We start from the raw sequence: 12,263 nt of genomic DNA, 5'->3' as shown, positions 1-12,263 counted from the left end.
TCTCGTATTATAGTGTTGCGTACGTGGGTGTTGTTGATATATGGTGGCACTGGTTTGCCGGTCATTACGTCGAAAGATCGACCAATCAGATCGCTCCAAACATTTCTCCTTCGTTAAGTGAACACGTTATGTCCGACAATTTACTTCATTATATACACAGTATAGACGCTACGTGATTCTTAATGCTTTCCATTCGTTATTCAAGCTCGACAGCAGTTTTAGTTACTTAAGCAGAAGATTTTCGGGAATAAATCTTGAAAATTATCAAAGCTGGCACACTTTAAGCAACTGCTTTCCCTTTCAGTAGATCTGTTTGTAAAACGGATGTGTGAAACGTTTAGTTAACTTAAATTTGTCAGCTGAAGATGCTCGCTCATTTTGCTCATTTTGCTCATTTTGCTCGCTCATTTCCACTTGATCACGTAACTGAACATATGATGTAATGTACAATAAGTTAAGTGTTCCACTTAATTTATTGGTCGGTATTAGAACGGGACGTTTTAGAACTAGCTGCCTATCAATAGGGCAACACCAAAAATAGCATAAACTATCAATCACACCACGTGTTATCAGTGATGGTAATATATATTATAAATATAATATATTATATTTTATAACACCGAGCAGTTGCAAGGGAGAGGGGGCTTATAATAGCCCCCCATTAAATATTAATCCATACCTCCCCATAAACCCTCCAACAGGTAGTAAAGATGTTTTGATAGCCATCAACTCCATTTACAGGTCCTGGGAATTTCTGTGTTGTATAACTATAAACCGTTTTTTCGTGAAATTTCTCTTAGAGGACAATTTATCTCCTCGATGTATTATTCATGGACATGTTTCATGTTCCCGCGCGCCACAAATACTACGGCTTACTTTTGTGAAATTTTCACTGTATCAGAAAACCTGATCGTTTATATTGTAGCACCTGCAAACCCTCACGGCCATCCTTTGATATCTTTATCACATTACTTCCAGTTAATGGCTGTATCTTTGATCTGAAAAAGTAAAAGGTTAACACTTGGTTCGTCCTGATCAATTGTGATTTGATTTGTGTAAACGACCATTTAACTTCGATCATCCCGGACCAAAATCTTATGCTACTTAGACCTTTTAAATATTATCTTTTCACCTGGTGTGTAACTCATTAATTGTATTAAGTTAAATCTTTAAACCGCACGGTTCTTCCTACATTCTCCAGAATAATAACCCCCACAATCCCACATTTACAATGGTCCGTGTCCTGAAACTAAACCTAAAAACCCCACATCCCTAAAGACACCCTCCTAACCCCCTCATAAAATACTGACTCTTATAGCTGCCTCCCCCTGTTCAGGTCCCCGTCCCCAGCTTGTCACTGTAACCGTGTCACGTCCTGATCACGCGGCTCCCTTTGAGCCGGGGTGTTGTGTGATAAGCTCCACCAGCCTAACACGCTCTGTCCGGCGAATATGAGGCCCGGTGGAGCTGCCCATCTCTCTGTTTTGTTTTTGATACTGTGCTGGTTTTATCAGCGTGTTTATAAGTTTATAAGTTTATATTTGAGTTTATAAGCCTTACTCGTTCTTGTCGTGTATGCCCCGGCATATTTTAGCCAATCCCGGCCCCGGCCTTGGCAACATTTCAAAATCCCGGTTAATCCCGGCCTCGGCCTCGGCAACATTTCAAAATCCCGTTTAATCCCGGCCCCGGCTGATTCAACTTGGTCCCGGCCCCGGCCCCGGCTAAATTTCGTCCCCGGTCGATCCCTGCTTACTCGTTCTTGTCGTGTGTGAGGTACAGTGGGGTCCAGATAATACCTGGGGTAATGTTTTGTTTTTGGTGCATGGTGTGTGGGTTTGTCTGTTTACGTTGGAGTTTGTAAATGTAAGCTTATGTTGGAGTTTATAAGGTTATGTTGGAGAGTTTATAATCGTTTATATTGTAGTCTGGTCCTAAAAGCGATCTCTGGGACTGTAGTTTAACGTGGCGAGGGTTCCTTCATACAGGGTCTCGTTAATTGAACATCAGCTTGAGAATTGAAACTGTTGACTGCTTAATCCCCGCAAAACGGCCCAATATGAAGTTGCGCCGCATCACGGTAGGATTTCAAGACGTAGAGTTGAGAATTTCAGTCAGGATCAATTATAATTAAGCAAAGATAACCATGTTACTGTTGCATAAAATCCTTGATTTTCTGATTTCAGGTTGAAATTATTCCATCCAGTACTTATAAATTACCTATCTTTTTTATATTATAATGTAAATATGGGACAAATTTACCTCTCCGTAAAGTTAACCATCTTACAGTTCAAATGAAAATATTTATTTTAGATCGTAATTCTTAAAATTCGATTTGCTTTAAGAGTTACAGAATTAAGAAGCGATCGTTGTTAATTGTTGTGAATTTTATACTGCCGTCATTTCGAGACAGAGTCAGTTTCTAGCTTTAATAGGCAGTACAAACCTTGGTATGAATATGTAAAGACGTTGTGAAAACATTTATTTCCCGTTTTACTCGACATGGATTGAAGTTTTGCCTTAAATAATATAGTATTTCCCCCAGAATTAGGCTAGTTCGGAGATAGGTGTTTCAATGTTATCTCAAATTAATGAACACGATATCATTTTTACTATCTGCTAAATAACCTTAATATATGCTTGAGGAATGTTTGGGGATAACCCATGGTCTCAAAACGAGATCCTATTATTGGAAATTCCTTAAATAAACTACTAACACAACCATATTATTGTATCTTTGACAGTTCCTAAATAAACTGTCAAATCTATGTTTATTGTAATCTCTAAATTTAACCATCTAATTCTGTTGTAGGACAGTCCCCGAACTCCGGAGGTGACACAGTAAACTCAGTACATCCGGTTATCCCGGACCTGACATCACAAGATCCGGACATGACACCAGCTGCTTCCATCTCAACTCCTATGATGCTCAACTCACCTCCCAAATCTATATCATTCAGGTTTGTCAGGTTTTATTGTGACGTCACGTGGTGTTGTGATGACGTCACGTGGTTTAATGTAGTGACATCACTACTACTCTATTATTCTCTCCGGAACTCTGCCGATTAGTTAACCGCGATAACTTCCTTGGATATGATCGATAAAAATTAAAATGATCGGTGCGTAAAATTTTTGCTTTAGTATTAGTAAAGGATAACGACTTACGGTTACTAAACTTTATTATCTTAAGATTCTCAGCAAAATTAAAGAGTTACTTAGCCCTCTATCCCTCTTAATTGAGCAGTTATCAAATCAAGATACCAACAGAATACCAGACAAATTGTAGTATAGCAAGGGCATCTGCAGTGATAAAAGACGAATTATTGTACCAAAATAAATTCCTTACGGCTGCAAATTGTTTAATGCTCAACTCATCAACTGGTAAACTTCGAGAGAAATTCAGAAGTCTAGTAGGATAAACTGTTTATATGGGGTGCCGGGGTGGTTTAATCGCCACTTGGGGTTTATATCAGAACAAATTAACGATAACTTTGCAACGGGCGTGCAAACTATTTCAAATATGTCTAGATTCAAAGTTCAAACTACACAAAACTAACTCGCATCACCAATGCAACAGCTGCTCGCACCTGATCTTAGATTTTGCATTGCTCAATATCAACAAATTTGTGGTAAAAACCCGTTTACCCAGCAGCAAAGCATACACATTACACATTGACACAATCTATATGTCAGGAAATATAATATAGAAACAATCAAAACACTGCCAGAACTAAGAAATAACAAACCAAACACTTAAGCTGGATGCAATAACTAGAGGTATGTAGCAAGAATGGGCAGGGTTCTAGAGCTTTGGAGGGTCCTATCCTATCTTATCCTATCCTATCCTATCCTATCTTATCCTATCCTATCCTATCCTATCCTATCCTATCCTATCCTATCCTATCCTATCCTATCCTATCCTATCCTATCCTATCCTATCCTATCCTATCCTATCCTATCCTATCCTATCCTATCCTATCCTATCCTATCCTATCCTATCCTATCCTATCCTATCCTATCCTATCCTATCCTATCCTATCCTATCCTATCCTATCCTATCCTATCCTATCCTATCCTAAGACTATAAGAGGTAGGAGCAACCAAAACACCACTAGAACTGCTAAAGATGAGACACAAAACAAGATGTTGAGATGCAATAACTGGAGGTGGTAAGGGAGGTAAGGGTAGCAGTCTCAGCGGGGTCCTCTCCGATCCCATTATCAGGCCTTGATTAATTACTTTCATTGTACCATAATTAATCATTTTCATTAACGAAATGAATTGAAGTAAGCATTCATGTTGCAATTTTCATCATCATCATCATCTTCGTATCGTCCTGTAAGGGAGGTTGGCCTGGTCGTGTGTGCCAAATGTAATACGCTGATAACTGCGGGCGGTTTGGGGGTTATACCCTTATATGGGCATCACGTGGCCGGCGGTTTGGGTGGTGAGTTCTTGGAGGTGTTGGGGAATGATTAGGAGCGGGTTGTCAGCTCTTCGCATGAGCTGCAACATTCATCGTGTGATTAATTATATAATTATGATCTGAGGGATTTGTAAGTGGAGGGTTCCAGTGAGGGGTGGTTTAATAGGGAGATAAGGATGGTTGTAACTCCATGTGTAGTCGGGGAGGGAAGGTGGATGTTTAGGGGGGTTTGTTTTGGTTTTGTAGCGCTTTTTGGTGGTTTTCCAGGAATTTGGTACCATATCTTGGAGCGTGATTAATTGGCCTAATGACGTCAACAAAAGTAATGACGTCATAGAATTTTAAGATTATTGATAAAAGTAATTATAATTTAATTTCAGCTCCTCGATTCCTCCCATGACGTTGTACGATGCGGACTCTCTTTCAACGAACGGAATTTTACAGACAAGGTAAATTTAAAAAATTAATTTCTGCAGATAATTTTTTTCAGGTGTTTTTTAAATCGTTCCATAACTGCCAATATCAACCAAATACCTTAAACTCGACTACTGACTTGTCAACTAAACTAAAATAACACGTCTTTTAATCCAACCCTCTCTTCTTCATCTCTCTCTCTCTCTCTCTCTCTCTCTCTCTCTCTCTCTCTCTCTCTCTCTCTCTCTCTCTCTCTCTCTCTCTCTCTCTCTCTCTCTCTCTCTCTCTCTCTCTCTCTCTCTCTCTCTCTCTCTCTCTCTCTCTCTCTCTCTCTCTCTCTCTCTCTCTCTCTCTCTCTCTCTCTCTCTCTCTCTCTCTCTCTCTCTCTCTCTCTCTCTCTCTCTCTCTCTCTCTCTCTCTCTCTCTCTCTCTCTCTCTCTCTCTCTCTCTCTCTCTCTCTCTCTCTCTCTCTCTCTCTCTCTCTCTCTCTCTCTCTCTCTCTCTCTCTCTCTCTCTCTCTCTCTCTCTCTCTCTCTCTCTCTCTCTCTCTCTCTCTCTCTCTAACTTATCTGAAGTTCCCTCGAGGAAAGTAATTGCAGCATACCCACGTGCTGCTTTCCTTGGTGGAGATTCCACAGCCTAGCTTAGTCGATTTATTCCAGACAACCTGGAGAAGAGAAAGGTTTTAGAGGAAGAGAAAAATGTTTTAGAAACAGAAAAAAAGAAAGGTGTTAGAGCTTTAGAGGAATTTGTAATCGATACATTATGTCATTTGTAATCAATATTTCAATTAAGAATTTCGAGAGCCAGCTAAAGTCTTTTAGCTTTAAGACGTCAACGCGAATATTACTGATAAGCTCGCATCATAGATTACCGACCAAATAAATCAGAATACAAACCTGAGTGAAATGCCCTGTTGCCATGGTAAAACCTGGCTTTTCCCAATCATACTCTTTAATCTCATTGTACCAATTTGTCAAAGCTTTGTAGCCCGCCCCAGCAGCTGGATCGTCTCCCAATCCCCTCATCCAGTACAAGTTCTCACCGTACCCACTGCCTTTGCTGTGTTTGAACTTGTTAATCGCTGCCAGGTTGTCGCACCAGGTCGTGGCGAACTTTGCTACCTGTTGTAAGGAGTGTGACGTCATAATAATATGATTACGTCATAATAATATAATGACGTCATCACAACAATAAAGTGACGTCACGGTTATGTAGAGGTTTCTAGAGTATTTTTGGGTTATATTTTTCCCAAAAATCAAAGTAACAACAGAGATCAATAGAATCGTCGTTTAGTACTATAAGAGTATAAGCGAAACCTAAACAGGCCAGGCACACAAGTAAAATCAAGTAGAATTATGTAGAAGTATGTAGAATAAAATAGAAGTATGTAGAACAAAGTAGAAGTATGTAGAAGTATGTAGTATGAAGTATGAAGTATGAAGTATGTAGAAGTATGTAGTATGAAGTATGTAAAGTATGTAAAGTATGTAAAGTATGTAAAGTATGTAAAGTATGTAAAGATTGTAAAGTATGTAAAGTATGTAGAATATCTTTACCTTCTCATCCCACATAAGCTTCCTCACACCGTGCTGCTTCCGGTATTTGTTGTGAATTTTCAAAGTTTGTTTCAGGGGACCGTCAAGTCCTTGGATCGCAGTCGCAAGAAACAGAACCAAGAAAATCAAAGCGATAGAAATTTTCATGTTGCTAGTCCAGCAATATTAGCAATGGGAAAAATTAAAGGAGCTACCCTTGGAACTTTGTAGTTCGATGGATGAAAATTCACACCTTTACAGATGCGGAAAACGTTCCAAGAAAGCCATGAAAGAATGGGAAGAATTTTGACGGCTCATAACTTACTGTTTTTGTTCGACAAAATAGCGGTGAACGTTTTAACAAAGGTCGTGAACGTCATAACAGAAGCTGCAGCTGTAAACATTAGCTCCGTTACCGCGTTACCAGGTTACATACTCGTAGTTACTCTTTACAAACTCTAGCACCACACCCAGCCTGACAGGAAGTCACGTACACCACCGACTTTAACTACTAGGCACTCACTCTAGTTCCCGATCACAAACCTTTTTATTAACATTTCAGCTCGCAAATGGAGTTGAAACCTCGCGATGTTTTAGCAGGGTTGTAAAAAAAAGGATAGGAATAGGAGATAGAATTCTTAGAATTTTGGTTAAGGCTTTAGATTTTCTATAATTAACGTCGGAAGTGAGGTAAAATTAACGTTAGAATAATGGTGTTATTTTAGCAAAGGTAAATGGCGTCGTTGCTTAGCAACATCAAAAGATTGCACGTGCACGAGCAAGAACAGATTAGCAACGCGCGTTGCCATGCTTATGAGTTTATGATCATACGTCATAAATAGCTCACATTTACGCTCACGCTATGACTATATTCATAACTTTGGTTGTGATTGATATTTTTGATGCGGTAGAAAAGTAGAAAGTATCGTTTAGGGAATCTGAATACTTGCAACTGTATCGTCATTGTCAAATAAAATCCATGATTTCAACAGTATAACAGAGCTATATTGTATATGATGAAGAGAAATTAAAACATAACTGATTTTTAAAATTTCCTCGAACAAAGCTTTCCACTAGCGGGTTTCAAGTAATAGTATATTATTAGGTAAACGTTGTTTATAAAATTTAAGACAACGTGAAACACATTATTAATGCTTTAATGCAAGACGTAAGACTAAGAACTTTCAACCTGTATTCTTACGAGGAGAACACAAAGATTAGATCAAGTTTAAATCGTTCCATAACTGCCAATATCAACCAAATACCTTAAACTCGGCTACTGACTTGTCAACTAAACTAAAATAGCACGTCTTTTAATCCAACCCTCTCTCATTCATCTCCCTCTTCTTCTCTTCCTCCAAGTCGCCTTCTTCTAAACTATCCGCCTTCTTCTTCTTATCTTTCTTCACCTTCTTGGGTACATTTTCCTCGAACTGATTTTGGTAGTTCCCTGGAGGAGAGTAATTGCAGCAGACCCACGCGCTGCTTTCCTTGGTGGAGATTCCACAACCTAACTTGGTCGAGCTTTTCCATACAACCTTGTGGGGAAGAGAGAGAGAGGTTTTAAAGAAATTTGTTATCAATATGTCAATTAAGAATTGTCTGGAACCAGTGTAAGTCTTTTAACTTTAAAACTTCAACACGAATATTACTGATAAGCTCGCATCATAGATTACCGACCAAATAAATCAGAGTACCAACCTGAGTGAAATGCCCTGTTGCCATGGTAAACCCTGGCTTTTCCCAATCATACTCTTTAATCTCCTTGTACCATTTAATCGCAGCTTTCTTGCCCGCCCCAGCAGCTGGATCGTCTCCAGATCCCCACATCTTGTACAAGTTCTCACCGTACCCACTGCCTTTGCTGTGTTCGAACTTGTCATTCGCTGCCAGGTTGTCACACCAGGTCTGTGCGAACTCTGCTACCTGTTGTGACGTCATAATAATATAATGACGTCATCGGTCATCACAACAATTTAGTGACGTCATCACAACAATGAAGTTACGTCACGGTTATTTAGAGGTTTCTAGAATATTTTTGGGTTATCTTTTTCCCAAAAATCAAAGTAACAACAGAGATCAACATAATCGTCGTTTAGTACTATAAAGTATAAAGCTTTAAAGCTATAAGAGTATAAACGACACCTAAACAGGCACACAAGTAAAATCAAGTATAATTATGTAGAAGTATGTGGAATAAAGTAGAAGTATGTAGAATAAAGCTAAAGTAGAATTATGTAAAATATCATTACCTCCTCATCCCACGTAAGCTTTTCCACACCATGCTTCGTCCGGTATTTGTTGTGCTTCTTCAAAGTTTGTTTCAGGGGACCGTCAAGTCCTTGGATTGCAGTCGCAAGGAACAGAACCAAGAAAATCAAAGCGATAGAAATTTTCATGTTGCTAGTCCAGCAATATTAGCAATAGGAAAAGTAAAGGAGCTACCCTTGGAGCTTCTTTTGTAGTTCGATGGATGAAAAGTCACACCTTTACAGATACGAAAAACGTTCCAAAGAATGGGAAGAATTTTGACGACTCATAACTTGCTGTTTTTGTTCGTAAAACTAGCCGTGAACGTAAACAAAAAGTCGTAAACAAAAAGAAAGACATAACAAAAGCATCTTTAAACTTCAGCTCCATTACAAGGTCCCGTACCTCCCGGTCGTTTATTTTCTGGTACACTGACAAGAACAGGGACTTTAAAAAGAAGACAATGGAAGAGTTATGACCATCTCAAAGAGTCAAAGGCTCCCAATATATCAAAACAATGTACCATACTTACTCTTTACAAACTATGGCACCACCCAGCCTGACTACATAGTCACATCAATAGTCGTACTTACTCTAACAATTATCCTTCCCGATCACAAACCTGTTAATAAAATGTATATTCAACTATAATCAGTTAACTAAACTTTGTTAACCACAATTATTTGCTAAATTGTCACCTAAAATAACTCACTTTCAGTGCGAGTCCAGGGAGTATGATAATATCACCGCCAATGGTCTCCTCTATTCCCTCATCCACCATCTTTTCTCCGCTCCCCATCTCATATCCCCCCGTTACGCTAGGTAATATTATTAATGAATTTCTTGAAAATAACTTACCTTGTAATATTCTAGTCCTGCTCGTTGCACTTAACCAATTGAATAGATAAAATTCACATATTATGTCATTTTGGCTGCGCAGTTATGGTCGGTCGTTGGTGTTCCATAACTCTCGACCCAATAACCAGCCCAGTGGGCGAGGTCCTTTTTAGGAGTTGTCCCAGGAAAATCCATTATTGGATGGAAGGTTTAATTACTTAACTAAGGGGTCGCTACTCTGAAGCTTCTGAAGAAGTTGGAAACTTAAATTTTACGCTCTATTCAAGTTTGAGCATCATGAAAACCAGTCGTCGACCTAGATAAGCTGTTTTAAGTCACCTTGCATAGTGTAGTATAGTATAGTGTGAACATTTGCAAGGTCACTCCACAATCCCTGACATGATAATATTAATAACTTTTAGTTGTTCTATCATTGTAATATAGCGACGTCATCACAACACAATATAATGACGTCACCACAACAATCACGTCACCACAATAATATAATGACGTCACTGCTCAGGTTTACCAGTGGGCTCACATTCAGGAGGTCCTCTTCTCAGTACAACTCCAATCTCAACCCTTCCTTCATCCTTACCTAATTCAGCTGGTTAGTTTATATTTTATTTGGGGACCAGGGCACGTTTAACAGCATATTTTTGTCAGATAGACTTAGAAGCCTCCCCGCCTCTTCCCTTCTCTAACCTGTTTTCCTTCCCACTCTCCCCGCATCTCCATATTTCTCTAAAGGAAGATGCACGAAAATACTTAACAGAGATTCATTTGAATTTGTCAGTTTAGATGTTAATAATGGATCAGACTTAACAGAAATATCCCAATCCCTTAACTTCCTCATTTATTAAACTGCTCAACAGTTGGTAGTTGAAGGGTTGAACTGGTCAACTCTACAACAAGTTTAAATCAGTAATTGGTTAAACTTAAAGCCTCCCAGTCGCTCCCGCAACTAGTTACCTGTTTAATGTTATCATTTAGTCTGGAGACTTTGGTATTGACACCGAAACTCTTTACTTAAAATCTGACACTTTAACTCTTGCCTAAAATCTGGCACATTACGTTCCTTAACTCTTTAAATTAGTTTAAATCTTACTTTAAATCTAGCACATTACGTTCTTTAACTCTTTAAATTACTTAAAATCTGGCACTTTAAATCTTTACTGGCACTCATTAACTCAAAATGTGATTAACCGTCGGTGTCTTATACAGAGCGTAATAATAATAGTGTTCGATTTGAGATCATCACTTCATGATTGGTCACGACCGCAGGTTATTTAGCCTCGCCGTCAGAGCAATTCTTCGTGTATTTAAGAAAGTATAGCCGAAATGTACTGTGTTGTGCACATTTGAATTGGGATATTAATAGAGGTCCATTAGATTAAAAAAGTAACACAAGAAAAGTAAAAAATTGATCTAACAAATAATTAACAATATTCATTCTTCTGCAGTAAAGTTTGAGCAGACATCGTTTCAATGTGGTGACGTAACAGGTGCAGTTGTTCCCAGATGCGCGGGTTGCGATCAACCAATCACTGACAGGTTAATTAACTTTCAATTTTACTTCCACGTTCAGTTTAACTCCCACGTCTGCTATCCAATCACAGGCTGGTAAACTTACTTTCACTTCCACTGTCTCTTAAACTAATAACCACGTGTTTTTATTTATTACGTAGATTGTCAACTTTATTTACTTTAGAGTTCAGAAGAACTGACAGAGCACGTATCTAACCTCGTTTAACCTCAGGTTTATCCTAAAAGTAATGGAAAAGAACTGGCACAGCGCGTGTCTAAAGTGTCACGACTGTCTCGCCCAGCTGACAGACAAGTGTTTCAGTCGAGGCGACTTTGTATACTGCAAGGACGACTTTTACAAGTTAGTTCAATAACTCCTAACTGTCAAGATTTTCCGTTTTTATTTGATGCAATGCAATTTTAATCATTTTGTTATTTTGATCTTAGTCATTTTTGCTGAATCAAACATTTTGATGTGCTTAACCGGACCGGAAAGGAGTTCAAACTTGTGTTTCTAAAACATCCCTTAAAAAATCTGATTTCTTTAGATAGATTATAGTAAGCCAGATGTTGGCCTTTTTAGTCCCCTCCCCCTTCAGTGAGCCACTTTACACATAGCTATAGTACAGAGATTACACCAGCGTAATCTATATAGAGTCAGAGATTACACCAGCGTAATCTATATAGAGTCAGAGATTACACCAGCGTAATCTATATAGAGTCAGAGATTACACTAGCGTAATCTATATAGAGTCAGAGATTACACCAGCGTAATCTATATAGAGTCAGAGATTACACTAGCGTAATCTATATAGAGTCAGAGATTACACCAGCGTAATCTATATAGAGTCAGAGATTACACCAGCGTAATCTATATAGAGTCAGAGATTACACCAGCGTAATCTATATAGAGTCAGAAATTACACTCGCGTAATCTATATAGAGTCAGAGATAACACCGGCGTAATCTATATAGAGTCAGAAATTACACCAGCGTAATCTCTATAGAGTCAGAGATTACACCAGCGTAAGTGCATTGCCACATCAAATTCCCGAGCTGGCAGCTAGGTTGCGTAATGTATGAACGATCCCTTTAACTTTTAGTTAAATAGGTACTCAATACTTTATAGGAATACTCAATACCATACTTCTCCGTTGCCTCACTATCGCAAAATTTTGAGATTTGAGATGCTGCCAGATTCTGCCAGATTCTGCATCTATTTAGTAGTGGTTGGCTGGAACGACAATCAATTCAATTTGGAGTAGTGATTG

The 12,263-nt window shown here is 38.7% G+C and overlaps 2 protein-coding genes across 5 annotated transcripts in view; one reads left to right on the top strand and one right to left on the bottom strand.

Moving 5' to 3' along the window:
• Nucleotides 1–12,263, top strand: part of LOC134825063 (LIM/homeobox protein Lhx3-like) — a 667,636-nt gene that overhangs the window by 26,939 nt on the left and 628,434 nt on the right. For all 4 annotated transcript variants that reach the window (XR_010161482.1, XM_063837188.1, XM_063837186.1 and 1 more), the window contains 6 exons: nucleotides 2,813–2,960; nucleotides 4,807–4,875; nucleotides 9,347–9,450; nucleotides 9,989–10,075; nucleotides 10,929–11,019; nucleotides 11,225–11,353. Coding sequence is in view for 3 of the 4 variants with exons in the window: in XM_063837186.1 (XP_063693256.1) it covers nucleotides 2,813–2,960; nucleotides 4,807–4,875; nucleotides 9,347–9,450; nucleotides 9,989–10,075; nucleotides 10,929–11,019; nucleotides 11,225–11,353 (628 nt within the window). In the remaining variant the exon portion in view is untranslated. The remainder of the gene's footprint in view (nucleotides 1–2,812; nucleotides 2,961–4,806; nucleotides 4,876–9,346; nucleotides 9,451–9,988; nucleotides 10,076–10,928; nucleotides 11,020–11,224; nucleotides 11,354–12,263) is intronic.
• Nucleotides 5,406–8,893, bottom strand: LOC134825371 (venom allergen 5-like). Its single transcript, XM_063837548.1, has 5 exons — nucleotides 8,631–8,893; nucleotides 8,080–8,304; nucleotides 7,695–7,916; nucleotides 5,740–5,964; nucleotides 5,406–5,507 (listed from the first exon to the last, which is right to left on the bottom strand). The coding sequence occupies exons 1-5, from the start codon at nucleotides 8,775–8,777 to the stop codon at nucleotides 5,406–5,408; spliced, it is 921 nt and encodes a 306-aa protein (XP_063693618.1). The 5' UTR covers nucleotides 8,778–8,893.

This window comes from Bolinopsis microptera, chromosome 13 (assembly GCF_026151205.1).
Source record: "Bolinopsis microptera isolate Bmic1 chromosome 13, MBARI_Bmic_1.0, whole genome shotgun sequence".
Taxonomy (NCBI): Eukaryota; Metazoa; Ctenophora; class Tentaculata; order Lobata; family Bolinopsidae; genus Bolinopsis; species Bolinopsis microptera.
Note: the sequence above shows the minus strand (reverse complement) of the source record. Positions and strands in the feature narration are given on the sequence as shown.